The 15,805-nt window shown below is 61.1% G+C and overlaps 6 protein-coding genes across 6 annotated transcripts; 2 read left to right on the plus strand and 4 right to left on the minus strand.

The window, feature by feature from the left end:
- Window positions 1–555: 555 nt before the first annotated feature.
- HRG_08281 (alpha/beta hydrolase domain-containing protein) lies at window positions 556–2,764 on the minus strand (the record flags this gene model as incomplete). The annotated part of the gene is made up of 3 exons (XM_044866752.1): window positions 556–600; window positions 686–2,406; window positions 2,470–2,764. 3 exons carry the CDS (start codon window positions 2,762–2,764, stop codon window positions 556–558), a joined length of 2,061 nt encoding a protein of 686 aa, XP_044718641.1.
- A 1,181-nt stretch (window positions 2,765–3,945) lies between these two features.
- On the minus strand, window positions 3,946–4,869 carry HRG_08282 (enoyl-CoA hydratase/isomerase domain-containing protein; the record flags this gene model as incomplete). Its single annotated transcript, XM_044866753.1, has 1 exon — window positions 3,946–4,869. The coding sequence occupies one exon, from the start codon at window positions 4,867–4,869 to the stop codon at window positions 3,946–3,948; it is 924 nt and encodes a 307-aa protein (XP_044718642.1).
- Window positions 4,870–5,553: 684 nt separating this feature from the next.
- Window positions 5,554–7,989, minus strand: HRG_08283 (PWI domain-containing protein; the record flags this gene model as incomplete). The annotated part of the gene is made up of 4 exons (XM_044866754.1): window positions 5,554–5,646; window positions 5,708–7,722; window positions 7,822–7,902; window positions 7,968–7,989. The coding sequence occupies 4 exons, from the start codon at window positions 7,987–7,989 to the stop codon at window positions 5,554–5,556; spliced, it is 2,211 nt and encodes a 736-aa protein (XP_044718643.1).
- Window positions 7,990–8,637: 648 nt separating this feature from the next.
- On the plus strand, window positions 8,638–9,300 carry HRG_08284 (ribosomal protein s21 domain-containing protein; the record flags this gene model as incomplete). Its single annotated transcript, XM_044866755.1, has 1 exon — window positions 8,638–9,300. The coding sequence occupies one exon, from the start codon at window positions 8,638–8,640 to the stop codon at window positions 9,298–9,300; it is 663 nt and encodes a 220-aa protein (XP_044718644.1).
- A 224-nt stretch (window positions 9,301–9,524) lies between these two features.
- Window positions 9,525–11,749, minus strand: HRG_08285 (uncharacterized protein; the record flags this gene model as incomplete). The annotated part of the gene is made up of 2 exons (XM_044866756.1): window positions 9,525–11,411; window positions 11,471–11,749. The coding sequence occupies 2 exons, from the start codon at window positions 11,747–11,749 to the stop codon at window positions 9,525–9,527; spliced, it is 2,166 nt and encodes a 721-aa protein (XP_044718645.1).
- A 3,344-nt stretch (window positions 11,750–15,093) lies between these two features.
- HRG_08286 (rad52/22 family double-strand break repair protein) lies at window positions 15,094–15,801 on the plus strand (the record flags this gene model as incomplete). Its single annotated transcript, XM_044866757.1, has 1 exon — window positions 15,094–15,801. One exon carries the CDS (start codon window positions 15,094–15,096, stop codon window positions 15,799–15,801), a length of 708 nt encoding a protein of 235 aa, XP_044718646.1.
- Between the last annotated feature and the right edge of the window lie 4 nt (window positions 15,802–15,805).

Raw genomic sequence — 15,805 nt, forward strand, 5'->3', positions numbered from 1 at the left:
TGCCGTGGGATTGAGGCGTGTTGCTGAAGATTCGAGTCCACTGACTCTTCATCAACAGGGGAGGCAGGAAGCACGTGACTTGGTGATCCAATCGCGTCGCAACGTCATCACAACCTTCGACTCGGAAACTCTGCGCCTGCAACTGTTTCAATGCGAATAGACGACGACTACCATGACGGCCACAGAAGTCTGGCATCAACTCCGAGGCGCTCGCCGAGGCCATTCAGGACCGCAGGTTCCCGCATCTGCCCGCATCTGGACCTCAATCTGGAGATGGCAACGACAACAGCAATATTGAAGGGGAAAGCCGAGCACCGGCTTTTCATATTGCTCGGCTTTTTATATGGGATGGAATGGAGTTCCAGTGCCATCTATCCATGAGGGCTCCCTTCTGGCTGCTGACGCTGGATGACTTGCCATCTGCGCAGCTCGAGCCCAGCTCTTGTCCATCATCAATCTACGGGGATACAAGAGAAGCGATTGCAATACTTGAATCGAACACTGCACTTCATCCGAGCTGGAAAACTGATCTCGCTAGATATCAGAGCCCCCATCTCACTCCGGACCAATCTTCTCCGCCTCCTTGCGGTATTCGCCAATCTTACACTCATGCCTCGCCCATCGCACGCTGCAACTCCCTCAATGCCCGTTGGTCTCGGCCGGCTGCTCCTTTTTTGGACCATACCTCCCCGATGGGGTCCCCGTGCTCTGCCACACACACCCAGTCCCCGGTGCCGTACTCGGCCGGCGCCCGCCTGATGCCTCGGCCGCCCCCACCGATGATGAGGTTGCCCGGCCGGTACGTCTCGTCTTCCTTGAGCCGCCGGATGACGCTGCCGTGCACGCGCACGTTGGACGGGATGTCGCGCACCTCGCCGCGCGGCAGCGGCCACCGGATCGGCTTCCACGAGCCGTCGGCCTGGAGATCCATCCTTCGAAATGGGAGGAATTCCATCAAGTTCCACGCCGTCACCGCCATGGTGCCCAGCCCGCCGCCGTAGACGAGCGAGTCATGGATGCGCGACGTGTGCGCCCGGTGCATCAGGTCGTGAAAGTGCGACGTGTGGCCGCACCCGTCACCCCCGCCGAACTCCTTGTTGTCCGTCTCCGGGCTCGACTGGCCCGCAAGAGGACTGGCCTGCAGCCCGTTGTGCTCGTCGTTGACCCGTATGTCGGGCTTTTCAGCGGCACTTGGCGGCCGCCGGCTCGTCTTGGTCGCTTGAGTGGGGGCCCTGAATTGCTCCGCGGCGTCCCACATGCATCCCAGCTCTGATACCTTATCCATGTCAAAGGGCAGGCCGGCCTTGATGGCCTCGCGCACGATCCATGCCAGCGGCACGTGGCTTGCGCTCTTGCGGCCGTCGAGGGCCTCCCATCCGCCGCCGACGTCTCCGTGGCCGCCCGCGAACCAGATCTCGTCGACGTCCTGCTCCCCGTCGTCATCGTAGTCGTCTCGCCCCGCGTCCGAAGTCGGGCCACCGCCGGACGCGCAGGACATGGCGTCAACTTCTTCCGCGACAGACAACCGGCGGGACCTAGACCGGGGCCGGTAGGGCTTGCAGGGAGAAAGGGTGGACGGCGGTTGCTGTTGGGGCCTGGCCGTGTCGCCAGCGGAGAGGTGGTTGTCCTTGTCCCTGCCCGCGGTGGACGAGGCGCGCGGCCGGTGAGTAGAGTGGGGTCTGCCCAAGTCGAGGCTTCGTCGAAAGGGCTCCAGCAGCTGCTCCATGTGGCGGCGGTGGTGGTGGTGATGGCGATGGCGGGCCGAGGAAGCGCTCTGGTACATGAGATCCTGGCGGAACTTGGCGCGCCTCTCGTCGATGCTGACGGCATGGCGGATGACGCGGGCGCTGCTGCGGGCCGTGTAGGGGAACTTGCTGCGCTGCATCCAGGCCGTCTCGAAGCGAGGGACCGAGTTGACCGTGTCGAAGAGGCCGAGGAAGCGGATCCTGCCGACGGGGCGCGAGAAGGTCTCGCGGAAGCCCTTCATGTAGCTGTGCATTTTGCGAGCCTGGCGAGCGGCCTCCTGGGCCTTGTCATTGTCGCCGTCTCCGTCGTCGTCGGCGGCGGCGGCGGCCTCGGACATGGAGCTCTGGCGGCGGCTCTGCCACTGCGCAAAGGCCTTCCAGGCAAACTTGACCATCTCCTCGTTGCCGTGGGACAGCAGGCCGATGTGGTCGAGCATCTCGGCGAGGAAGCGGGCAATGTAGGCGCCGCGGCTGAAGCCAAACATGTATATTTCGTCGCCCGGGTTGTATAAGCGCATGAGGAAGCGGTAGCCGCCGACGACGTGCTGGTCGAAGGAGGAGCCGACGGCCGAGTCCTTGGCCTTTGTGTACCACGACTTGAGGCGGGCGCGGAAGCCCGTGTGGTCGAGGGAGCCCGAGACGACGTAGGTGCCGATGCCGGCTGATTTGATGCATCAAGTTGACTGGTTAGCAGGACTCTCGACACACGGGGAGAGCCTCTCACGCTGGTAGTAGTGGTACTGGTCGCCGGCGGTGCGGTCCAGCATGCGGAAGATCTTGAGGATGTTGCTGTCGCTCTCATCGCCGTGGAACTTGTTGCCCGTGCCGTCGAAGCAGAGGACCAGCTTGCGGGGGGAGCGGCCGCCGTCGCCGCCGCGGACATTTCTGCCGCCGCTCAGGATGGTGACGGGACTCATAGCGCCGTCGTCGGAGAGGTGCTCGGGCTCGTCGTGCCGGGCGTCCCTGGAGGCGGCGTGAGAAGTCGGCGCCCAGGACGGGTCGAGGAGGCCCGAGGCCATGTTAAGGGGACGCTGCCGCGCGCGCTGTTGCACAACCGGGGGCTGTTCCGGCGTCTCGGCATCAACACTGCCCTCCGTTTGGCCGCCCTTGTCCGGATGGAACCCTCCTCCCCGAGGCGCCCGTGGATGCAGCCCCAAGGTGACGGCAGCAGGGGATTCCGCAAAGGGCAGCCTCTCACAAGGGAGCAGGATGGCGTGTGAGTGAGTGGTCGTATGCCGTGGCGTCTCCCTGTTGTCAACTTGTCACACTTCCCCCTCTTATCCGACAAATCAGCCACGCACGGGGCGGGCTCTCGTTATGTATTACTATTCCGTAGCATATACGACTTGGCATGCACAAAGCTATCCATTGGGAGAGGGGGAAGGGTGATTAGTTGCAGCCGAAAAGAACGATTGCGGCCTGCATGCACGCGAGATGGACGGCCGCGATAACTGCGTGTCTCACTGAATGGGGCAAGCAAGTATCGGACCCCGGCCAGCTCAGCCGCTCCGGATCCCTGCCCGCGTCTGGCCCAAAAGGAATCATTCTTGGGACGGCATGGGACTATCATGCCGTAGGATGGAGCCTGCTCATCTAGGGCCGGCCGGGCCGTCCATCCCCCTCCGTCCGGAGTAATTCGTGTTACTGCCTTGAGCAAGTTCAGTGGCCTCAAGACATTGCGGCTCCCACGAGAGTCGAATCCCCAATGCGTCCATGTGGCGGCAGTGGTCGGCATCGAATCCCAGACGCTGCTGGAGAATGCCATTGGTTCGTAGGCGATGCCGCATGTCGGCTGCAGCGAAGCACATCACCATGCAGACAGCCAACATGGGCACGGATGTGGATCTTGATATGCGTGTGTATGTACTGTACTGTAGCAAATTACGGAGACTGCCCCCGAGATGCAGCATGTGCGTGCAGGACCGGACTCGGGACGGCACGTCCTTGGCTGATGGCTGATAGCAGACCGTCTTGGACTGTAGAGAAGCGCCTAGGTTCCCCCCCCGAGTTCTTACTTTGGTTCTCAAGAGTTGAAAGAAAAGGGAGGACGTGGAATCCGTGGCCCAAGTCGACACGAAACGTTGGAGAGCGTTAGACATGGACAAGGAGTTGCGTGATAGTCGGGAGTGTCTCCTCTCACGCTCAACGGGATCACAAAGAGCCGTCAAGACGATGAAAAAGGCAACACAAACCGGGCCCCTTACAGCTTGCTGTCCTTCCACACCGGCTTCCTCCTCTCCACAAAGCTCGCAATCCCCTCGCGCATGTTCTCCCCGCCCTCCATCCGGGCATACACGCCCTCGCCAACCCGCCTCGTGCTGGCCCGCGGGTCCTCGGCCTCCCACGCGCCCAGCAGGCCCTCGCGAGTCACCATGACCGCGTCGGGCGAGTTGGCCGCAACCCGCTCCGCCCACCGCAGAGCCTCCTCGACGACCGCCGCCGCCGCCGCCTGGGCCTCTCCGCCCCCGTCGCCGACGACCTTGTTGACGATACCCCACTCCCGCATCTGCGCCGCCGTGTGCCGCGTGCTCCCCAGGAGCGCCATCTCCGACGCCCGCTGCCTGCCCACGATGCGCGCCAGCCGCGGCAGCCCGCCCGCCACGGCCACGACGCCCACGCCCACCTCGGGCAGCCCGAAGCGCGCCCCGGCCGCCGCCACCACCAGGTCCGCGTTGAGCACCATTTCCACCGCGCCGCCCAGGCAGAGCCCGTTGACGGCCGCCACCACGGGCTTCCTGCCCCGGCGGTTGCTCAGCCCGCCGAAGCCGTGCCCCAGCAGGCCGTCCTCGGCCGCCGACGAGGAAGCGGACGAGTTGCGCGCGTTCCACTCCTTGAGGTCGGCGCCGGCGGAAAAGGCCCGCCCACCCGCGCTTCCCGTCACGACGGCGCACCGCAGCGACGGCTCCGCGTCGAACCATGCCCACAGCCGGTCCAGCTGCGCGTGCATGGAGTGCGTCAGGGCGTTGAGCTGCCGCGGGCGGTCGAGCGTCACGAGCAGGACGTGGGGCCGCGGGAAGGCCACGACGGCGCCGGACACGGGCGGCGGGGGCTGAGAAAGGGCTGGCTGCGATGAGGATGTGGATGAGGATGATGACGGCATGGCGGAGGGGTAGAAGAAGCGCATGGGCAGACGGCGGCGATGTTGCGCGGACCGCGGACTGGCCTGCGATCTCCCTAGCTGATGACGATTAAGGCTGCTTCTGTGCGCCCGGTAACGACGCGGTAGGGCGGGGGAAGAAAAAGGTGTTGCGTCGTTGATGAAGGAGAGAAGCGTGCCCCGGTCCAAGGCCGCCGCCGGCCCGAGTCCGGGATGCGGAGAACCAGTCCCACGAGCGGCTTCGGCATACAGTTGTGGAGAAGCCTCGGCACCGCGGAATTCGGCAATGCCCAGGACAGGCGCCAATTCGGTGACACACGTACTGCATGCACACACGAGACACGTCTTGGCGTCATTTGATTCTCGTCAATTCCTATCCGTGTCAATTCTTGCCTCCCTTTGAATGAATCCGCCCGTACGCCGACGGGCACCTCAAACTCCTACATGGTATCCCCAACACCCGCTGTCGTCGTGGCGGTCCTCAAAATTTACATATCAGTACATGGCGGCCATGAGCCACTCACCCGCGGCACATCCGCCAAATTCCCCTTTTTGCACCTTGACCGTCTGTCATGGCCCTTCCTACGGGTATCGTGCGTGCCGTGCCGTTGCTCTCGTGCCTCGACGAGCGTTGCCAAAGTCGCCTCTCGTCTTTTGCTGTTCCAGTGGTATGCCAAACGTAAACAGCTGCTCCAGGCCAGGCCCAGTCAACTAGGCCGGCAGGTTACGCTTCTCGCACTCGGTGAAGAAGATGACCATGCGCCAGAGCTTCTTGACCAGGTCCTCTGCCTCGTCGTCCAGTGCCTGCGAGTAAAGTCAGCAAGAGGGCTCTTCGTGAGAAACGAAACACAAAGAAAGGACTCACCCCCTCTAGTTCGTCGACCAAGCCACCAGCCGTCCCGTGCTTGCGGAGGTGCTCCTCGACCGTCTCCACCAGCATCTCCTCTTGCACGCCCAGGTACTCGACAATCTTCTTCTCCACAAACGGGCGTAGCCGCTCTCGCACAATGGCCTCGTCCATGTAGTCCCACTTGACGTCCCAGCCCCAGAGGCCGTCTTTGTCGGACGGAATCTCCTGCGCGAGGGCCCGGATCGCCTGCGAAATCTCCTCCTCGGACATGGCCCCCGGGCCGGACACGGGGTCCATCTGGATCGGCACTAGCTGTCGGCGAACCATGGGCTCCGCGTCTTCGTTGTCGAGCAGGCCCTCGACCTCGGCAATGGTGCGTCGCTGCGGCATGGCCCGCGATGCCTGGGCTCGCTGCGCGGCAGCTCCGAGCGACAGCTTGAAGGGCTGAGGCGCAGGAGCAGCGACTGCCGGGCGTCGGTCCGTCTCCTGGTCCTGGCGGTCCAGGAACGAGTCTGCCTGGCCTCGAGCTCGCTCCATTTGCGCCTGCTCCCGTCGTCGCTCGCCTTCCTCCTCGCGCCGATCCGCGTCGTCTCTCATCTCCTCGTCCTGCCGCTCCATGGCTCGCTTCCTCGCCCAGGCCGCGTGGTCCCTGTAGTAGGCATGCGTCTTTCGATTGGCCTCGAGGTCGTCGTCCCAAGCCATGTCGCGGGCGCGCTGCTCGTCCTTTCGCCTCTGCTTCTGCTCAGTCTCCTGCCGCTCGCGGTCCTGCTCGCGGTCCAGGGCAAGCTGCCTCGAGCGTTCTCGGTTGAGCCATTTGCGCTCCATTTCGATGAAGAGCCTATGTTCTTCGTCCTCCTTGATCTTCAGCTCTCTGCGATACAGCTCACCGTCGCTCGCGTCGGTGTCGTCGTCGTCATCAACGGCCTCATGGTGCGGGTCACGAGCGCCGCCGTTGACAAACGTCACACGATCAGTCCCGTTATGGCCTCTGGGCCACGACGGAGCGGATTGCATGGTGGAGGACCGTGGCCCCAAGGGAATGTAATTCGACCCGCCGAGCGAGGGCGCAGATGCTCCGTTTTGCTGGCGGAAACGCGCCCCGATCTCTTCCTCTCTCCTCAGCCGCTCCATGTCCCGCTGGTTGCTGCGGTCGCGAAAGGCTGCAATCTCCTTTGCCACAACCTCGCGCATTTCAGCGGGAATATCGGCCAGCTCGTCTTCCTGCGCAATTGAAATGTTGACCACTTCCACATTGCCCTGGACGTCGTTGTTGGTGGCGGCTGCGTCGGCGTCGGCATTAACACGAGTGCCGGCTGGGGGGTAGAAGAGCTCGAGCTGGAGCTGCTTGAGCGCCACGCGGGCCGATTCAAACCTGCTCTGAAACTCGGCATCCTCTCCCCTGTTCTCGTCTAACGAGGCCTGGTACTCGACAGTCGTTTCGTCAAAGGCCACACCCAGCTTCACCTTTTCAATCCCCTTAAACGTATCGTCCGGGGTTGGATTGGAGGTGGGTTGCTGTCGTTTGACGGGGACCTCGATGCCCTGTTCCCCGAGGAGCTTGAGGGCGATGGAAACCGACTCGTGGTCGTCAAAGAGGGCGAATCCGAGTTTCGACTTGTGCTCGCTCCAGAGACTGGCAGCGGGCTCCCACTTGCGAAGCCGCCCCACGGCGTTGCAGATTTTCTGCACCCCCTCATCGCCACCCAGACCGTCGGGCATCTGGTGAATGATGATTGTCCGAAGCTTCTCGTCGCTCGTGGGTGGTGTGAGTATCTGCGGCACGTCCCTGGCACGATCCCTGCCCTGATCACCACCCCTCTCCATACCCATGCCGGGTCGCCCACCCGATGGTGCCGACGGCCCGTCGCCTCGCCCGCCCGAGCCGGACGCTCCGGTGCCGAGTCGAATGACGGGGGCATTGAAGTTGATGTTGGGCATGTTGGCGGGGGGCTGGAAGCCCGAGGGGAGACCAGCGGCACGGCTCGCCGGCTGGGTGCTGGGCTGCGCAACACCGGGAGGAGGAGCCATTCCTGGAGCGGATGGCATGCCAGGAGGGGGCCCTGAGAGCTCCGAGTCAGCACTTTCTAACTCTGTCTCGTCTTCAGTCGTGTTGGATCCAGGCTCAGTACCTAGGCCGGGAGGGGGAGCGCCCATGCCAGGTGGGAGGCTGCCGTAGCCGCCGAAGCCGGGCGGCGCGCCGTAGGGGTTTCCTGCTGGAAAACGAGGGCTGGTTAGCAGCTGGACATTGCCGAGGCGGGCGGGAAGGTCAGCTTACCCCCATATTGATTGTAGGACATGTTGGCGAGTTGCTCGGCTCGGGCTGTCTCGAGTCGCAGCGAACAAACAGCTCGTCGCGTGCCGTGGCTGTTTGGCTCTCAAGAACCACCCCGAGGCAGCAGCAGCCTGCCTTTGAACGGGATGAGGACTTTCAGGCTTCGCAAAAGATAGCTAGGATGCAAGAGTGTAGCAGATAAGTGCAAGTAGGAAGAGGAGGCCGCGTGGAGCGAATGTAGGTGTTTTTTCTTTCTTTCGCAGCGAGAGCTGCAGCTGTTGTTTTTTTGACAGCTGCCGCCAGTCGAGCCTCGCCGCGGTGGGGCTCAGACGTATCGTCTTGTACTCCGTACCTTTTCTTCCCTTCCCCTCGGAGCCAAGGCTGAGAGCGGAGCCCACCGCATCAGCATTTCTCCGGATTACCGGGCAACATTTGACGCTTGTCGTGACGGTGGAAGATGAAGCTGCGGGGAAGCTCACACCAGACGCCCAATTGACGGCTGACCCATCTGCGTGATTGGTATCGGCAACATGCAAGTAACTGCCTCGGCCTGAACGTGACATTTTTCTAACTGCTTGCTCACAGGACTGCGGTGTCGAGACCCGGCATTTCGGTGCTGTCTCGCATCCTAGTCTCGTTGACGCGGCCAGCAGCCCTGCCGAGACGTCCCTCGATGCTGCTACGAGTCTCGGCCAATCCACGCCGTCACTCCTCGTCCGACGGCGACTCTCGTGGCCGGCTGAATCCTCTGATTGGCAACCTCCCTCCGCTGCAGCAAGAACATCCCACCGAGACGCCACCATGGCCTGTTGCTCCAGCCCGCTCCCCGGATCCCAGCAACGCAGACTTGCCTCCGCCCCCTCCCCCTCCGCCGCGCGCCGATGCAGCGCCTGCGTCCCCGAGCTGGACCTTGGACCCCGGGTCCTTCCCGTCGGGCCACGCTTACAATGCCGTCTCCAGCGGCAAGATGGCCAGGCTCGACCTTGACAACATCATCGGCGCCAAAGCCGGCGAGTTCGCCGCCGAAAATGCCCTCACCATCACCAACCCCATGAGCCAGCCAAAGGTGCACACAAAAGCCGTCAGCGGCCGCACAGTCTTTATTAAGTCCCGCATGTCACCCACCTCTGCGCCGAATCCAGTCGTTGCCCTCCGCGTCCTGGACAAGATGTGTCGAGACCAGAAGATTAAGCAAAAGTATCACTCGCAAAAGTTCCACGAACGCAAGGGGTTGAGGAAGAAGAGGCTAAAGAGCTCCCGGTGGCGGGCGAGGTTCAAGACGGGCTTCCAGGCTACCGTCAGTAGGGTCTTGGAGCTGAAAAGGCAGGGCTGGTAAGCGGTAGATGGCTGTGTGTTGTTTTCATCAACTGTACAGTATTCTCAAGACCCGTCATCGCGGAACACGCGTTTACTCCAGGGCAGATGCCATGACATGTCGTCCATCGTGGTGCTCAACCCCGCTGCAGCCAGGAGCGAACATGTGCCGTTGACAAGATGAAGTATTGAGAAGTCATTGGGACGACTTGTGTTCTCTTCTTGTCATTATTTTCATATCGGCATCTACTCGCATGAATCTTGACTCAAGTCTCGCGTCGGGCTAGGTATCGGACTGGCCTTGATCTTGGGCCTTGATCTAAACACGGCCTCCATGTCCTCTTCGCACACCGGATCCTCCGCCTTCAACCCCCCTTCCTCCTCCACTGTAGGAAAGGAGCTGCCCTCCTTGCGCGGCGGTGCCCTGGATTTCCGCTGGGAGCGACGCCGCTCCAGCTGTGCCTTGAGTTTTGCCTTTTCAAAGCCCGCCATGCTTCGCCGCGTGCGGCTCACAAGGTCCTCGGCCCCATCTTGATCCGCCGACGCTTTGCTGTCCACCACGGCCAAGCCCGGGCTGGCCGCGGCTTCGTCGCCGGCTGGAGATTCCAGCGGGGACTCTGGCTCGTCGCCCTCAAGGAACAGATTGTCCGTCCGCGCCATGGAGAGGCGGGTGCGCTGTGCAAGAGAGAGGGTGTGGCGGGGCTTGGCGCGCTTGTTGGGGGAAGGAGATGCGTTATCCATCGACTCGAGGATGTGGTCGGCGAGCTCTTGTGTGGGAGAGAGGGCACGCCGCGAGTCCATCAACGATTCCTGCTCAGAGCAACCCATCTCCCGCACTGGGGATGGCCGAGGCGAGGGGCTTGGCGAGGACGAGGCTTGCCAGAGGCTTTTGCGGCCGACGGGGTCCAAGACGTGCATGTCGTGATCAAAGAGCTGTGCGGCGCTCATGTATTTTTGGGACAACCCAGGGCCCTCGATCGACATAGTCTCGGCATCGTGCTGAGCACCCGGCAATCGCCCTGAGGCGTCCGGTTTGGTTGACACCGGGTCCTCGGAGGGCTTGACTGCTAGATTGCTCCCGACGTCGTCTTCCAGATCACTGATTTCCGAAACGGAGCCTTGGTCCCCGGCGTTGGACCGCTGGGCCCGGGGCCTGGGTAGCAAGCTGTTGGGAGCCACGCATGGGCTTCGAATTCGCGTCAGCTCGTCCTGCAACTTATTGACAAGGCCCGCATATTCCTGTGTCAGGGGCTGGTTTACACGGCCAATGCTTGGTAGCCCAAATTGCAGGTCCTGATGGTGGACAAAGTTGAGGTCAAGGCCACGAGCAGTGTTGGCCTCGGCGTGGGCTACTGGGCTCGACGGCTGTTGTGCGGGCTTGTGGCGAAAGGCCTCGACGCGAAACGCTTCCCACTTCTGGAGTCTCTCCCTTTGCATCCTGACGCGGGTGTCGAGCTGTTCCAAGAGGTCTCCTCCGCTTTCTTCCAGCTCCGCGAGTCTGCCTTGCTGGACTCGGCGCCACACTCTGTCAAAAGGCTCGGCGAGAAGCCCACGACTGGTGGTGTTCTCAGTGCCGGCGAGGAGGACATTTATCCAACTCTCGTTGCCAGACCAATTGTTTCGAACCGTGCGGCGCATCTCGGCCCTGACGTTTTCCGATACAGTGCCGCCACCGCCTTGCTGTTCTCGATGGCGGACCACGTCATTGCGCCGCGCCATGGCGCGCTCCTTGATGGTGAGCAGGTGAGCAAAATCCCGATACCGGGCCCTGGCCACCTCCTTCCTTTCGAGAATCCGTCGAAGAGAGAGCCTGTGTGCCAAGGCGAGGGCGACGAGCTCTGCGTTGTTTCCCTGATAGCCCCTCTCCTCCAAGACGAGCTCGGCAGCCAGGGCTGGGTGGCGGTCTACACGCTGGGCATCACGGGCGACGACTCTTTTCAAAACGGCTGTGGAAAAGTAGGCGAGGACTTCCTCGAGCCGTTCGCCCTTGCACTCGTCCAGCATGGTTTTGCGAATGACCAAGTCGCGCCCCAAGACGCCATTCTTCTTCGCGTTGTCGAGGGCGCGGAGGAGGGCTGCGCGGAGGTTGAGAGACTGCATCTGGTCGAGGGGAGGGAAAAAGGGCTTGAGCTTCTGCAAACAAGACACGTCAGCGGTGGAGCGTCAATGGAGGTGGTATAGGCAGCCCTCACATTTGCGGCCTCTTGGGGATCCCGGAGGGAAAAGAGGCGAAACAGGGCCCATTCGACACACTGAATGCGCCTCTTTTGGCCCGGGACACCGGCGCCCGACGTGGCAAACGTCATGGGAGAGATTCCGGGCCAGTCCGGCAGCAGGTCCAGATCGAGCAGCTGCAGGTTGGTCAGGAAGACGGACAAGGGCGGCGACGACGAGTCGGGAGCCGGGGTGCGATGAGGTTGGAGAGGCCGCGACGAGTTGGCGGCAGCCCGCGTCGATTGTAGCGCTGCCATTCCGGCGACGGCGGCATGGTCCCGCCCGCGCTGGCAGTTCGAGAGGTGACTGTGGTTAGGCGGCGCCGGGCAATGAGGCCGTGGCTTGCGCAGATGTCGGTGTCGTGGGTCGGGGCCAACTTTGAAGCTCTGCCAGACGCACAGTCTTATTCACAGTGTGTGCACTGTACACGCCGCCGTGAACAACCTGTCCGTGCTCGACGAACGACCCCATCCCTGATTGCTTAATATAATAATAATTACTCTGTACGTACAAAAAGGTCTTCTCGATTGGATTCAAAGCGGAGTTATCACCACAACCAACACGATAGTGACGAGAACTCGGCACGAGACTACCATCTCTCTAATCGAGGACGTCGTCGACAATTATGAGGTTGAGCTGGACAACTCATCCCAGAATACAAACGTGCCTGGCTACAGACAGAATTCAACGGTGCCAGGGTGTTAGACACCACCTTCGCTTCCTCCTATCGCCTCCATTCTACGTACCCCGTCCGTTGCGATTCTCTCCACTGCGGCTAAACCCTGGTCCATCCTCGTTTCTCTCGGTTCCCACCATTGTCATTGTCATGCCGGGCCGGCGCGGGGTAGCGACGGGCGACTGCCAAGCACATCGATGAAAGCCACCCAGTGACACCGCGATAGGAGGAGCGGATGCGCGCGGCCCGAGCAACGCGAGGAATGGGGTGAGCTGACCGACCGGAGGGAGACTGTGTGAGCGGAGCGAGTAACGAACAGGGTGAGTCCACGAGTAGAACGAGTAAACGCAGCGGGAACGAGTTAGTAGCCAGGCACTTGGGTGACGGCTCTTGCGAGCCTGCTTCCGCACTCGGGACCCTGCTCCTGCCCTGTTTGGTATGAGGGTCCCCGCGCCACCCCAGAATGCAATGGAGGAGTGATTACGCACGTGATAGACTAGTGCTAGGCTGGATGGAGTGAAACGGAAGAAAGCGGTAGATAGACGAATGTGACCGGGGGGAAATAGAAGTGGTGACTAACACCGCAGTAATAGAGGAGCGAAAGGTACGTAGTGGGGTAGACGTAGAGCATTATGCGGCCTCGAGGGGTCCCTACTTCCGGACGGACATATGCTAAGAAGCATAAAAAGGGCGAGGGCCCGACTGTTCTTCGTAGAAACCCCGAAGTTTCTACCCTTACCTTGAACCGAGTGGTTCAGCCTGCTTGTGAGCAGCACATGCACTTGTGTGCTATCTGTTGTCCAGTAGAGGCATATTACTGGCTCGATGGTGAGGGCACACACTACTCTTGCTTATGAAAGCTGATGAGGACAGCGGAGTTAGTCAGCCGGTCAGTCAGGTGACGACGCGTTTGCTATCCCGGTTCGACGCGGGGCAGAACCTCGCGCTCCACTCGCGACAACACACAAGCAGTGTGCACGTTCCAACAAACCGTGGAGAACGCCTGTTCTCGGTCTTCATTGACTGATGGGAAAAGTCTCTCGGAGACGCCACCTTCACGAGCATGGATCGTCCCCTGGAGCAACCCGATTTTGCAGAGGCTGCTGACGGCCTGAGAAGGGCTGCAGTGCATCTCGACCGTTGCCGCAATCTACCAGCAGTAGATGGAGGGGAACGCCTGGCCCAGACTTTAGAGGCTATACTGCACCGCCTTGGTGCACTCGAGCAGACGGTGAGACGTCGATTTGATGAGTTTGACTTGAAGCTGGATGGTTTCCAGCGGCGCATGGTGGTGGCGTAAGCTCGTCCTGTTGTATTGCAATTCGCTGTTCCCGCTAACGAGAGTGCGAGATAGGGAGATGAATGGAATGGCTCGACTGCAGAACGCCACGGCAATACGCCCGGAGGCGGACTTGGTCCCTCTCCTCAGCGTGGATACGGGCCAGGAGATTCAAGAATACCCTCCAACTGTTGGTGCAGTCGCGAGGTTGTCCGGTGAGTGCGCTTCCGGACTGGTAGTGTCGGCGTATCCGTGTCTAACTCAACACACGTTTAGTGCGGGATGTGGATCGCTTATTGCGAGAGCTTGGTGTTCCTTTAGCAGGCACAGTGGTTGAAAAGCGGCGGAAGCTGCTTCTTGCCTTGGGCACTACAACACGGGCTGTGTGAACAGTTCATGAGCTTGATGTTACGTTTTCAGTGCATTTGGTAGCGTTGGCGTCACAAGCAAATTGACTATCTGAACAGGATGTAATCACCATTTTTTTTTTCCTTCTTCACACTTCTCTCCACTCGCAAATGCATGACAATCCGACGCGGCCCCTGGCTGCACATGAATGCGATGAAAGCGACATGACGTAAACACACGGCACAGTGGGCCAACCCCTTCACGGGCTACCGACTCTAAGAGCACCCCCGGAGGGCCCAGGCAGGACTACGAAATCCCCCACGTGGAGCCCCGAAGACGCAGTCGGAGGGCCGTGTGAGCGTTGCGCCGAGTGTTCCACCGCAGTGACCGTAGGGAGCGAGGACTACACAACGGCAGTGGATGGAGCGTAGTGACAGCCATGCACAAGTCCGTACACACCACCCACCTAGCTACAGACAACAGCCACAAGGAGAGTCCGCGAGTAGGCGAGCGGATGGGGGGGCGCCCGAGCAACGCGAGGATGTGAACGGAGTGAGCTGTAGGAGCAGAGCGACGTGACCGACCGGAGGGAGATGTGAGAGCGGAGCGAGAAGAACGACGAGAGGAGTGCAGACGACAAGAGGAGTGTAGACAGTGAGTGGAACGAGCACACCCGGGACCCTTATGCGGCGAGAGACCGACCGACGGAGAGAAGAATGAAGGACTGAGGGAGGGAGCGAGACTCTATGTTTGGTTATAAGGGTCCCCTGCGCCCCCGCGCCCCGACCACAACGCAGTGCAGGTACGGACGGACGAAGAGAGTGGACTAGTATGTAAGCAGCCCGGACAGAATGGGAGGGACTGCAGTGCTAGACCGAATCGACAAGAGGAGGAGAAGGTGGTGGTAACACCGGGAAGGACGGAGGACGGACGGTGGTTGGTGGGATGCAGAGAATCGTGCAGCAAGGGACCCACCCCTGGACGGACACGTACATGAAGGTGTGTGGCACCTGAACCACTAGGCCGAGAGGCATATAAAAGGGACGGGGTGCCCGCTCCTTTCTCTCTTTTGTCTTGGGACAAACCTTCTCCCTCTCCCATACTCCTGTCGGAAAGACACGGCCAGCGGCAATTTCAAGTGATCAGGTGACGCGAAGAGCTCTTTGCTTCCTGGAAGCTGTCGAGTGTTGAACAACTCCCGGACGGGTCTTTTGCTTGCAAAAAGAGACAGACAGGATGTCCTTTTCGGGGAAACGTGGCGGAAGGCAGAGGACGACCAGGTGGTAACGCCGCCAGACATGAAGACGCGAGTGCTGTCTTCGCCCGACACACATTCCACCACAGGAAGTGACACGCCTTTGGCCATTCTCAACAGGCCTTTGGGGCCGGAGTTCGTGCAGCGCAGAGCAGGTCCCGGCGGGAGCAAGCTGTCGTACCTGAGTAGCTCCGATGCCACGTATGTGGCCAACTTGGTGCTTGGCAATGACCGCTGGAGTACGGAAGTACTTCGCCAGGAGGAGAGTGAACCACGCCAGGAAGGCGGTAAGTGGGTGGTTGATGCAGTGTGCAGAGTCCGTGTGACCGTACATTGGGCGACGCGAGGAGCACCTACTTTCCATGAAAGCACTGGTTACGGTGGTGGCAGCAAGGGTGCGAAGACACGCGGTGACGCTGTGGAGATGGCCGTCAAGGAGGCGGAGACGGATGCGTACAAACGAGCCCTGTGCATGTTCGGTGAAGCAACCGGGAATTGCTTCTACGACAAGAATTATCTTGCATGGATTGAGAAGATGCGTACCCGAGAAGGGAAGCACGACCCCTCGAAGCAGTTTACGCATGAGCAGCTGTTGCGGAAATCAGCGCGTACATTGCCGAGAGGCAGTCAGCAGAGCCTTTCTTTCGAGTCTCAGAAGAACGGAGTCAAGGTTGCTGGGCCGTTGCGGGCGGTGCCCCCGGATGAGTTTTACGACGATGTCTTTGAAGACGATGTAGGGTTTGAGCTATAATCAC

This window comes from Hirsutella rhossiliensis, assembly GCF_020360975.1.
Source record: "Hirsutella rhossiliensis strain HR02 chromosome Unknown scaffold00009, whole genome shotgun sequence".
NCBI lineage: Eukaryota > Fungi > Ascomycota > Sordariomycetes > Hypocreales > Ophiocordycipitaceae > Hirsutella > Hirsutella rhossiliensis.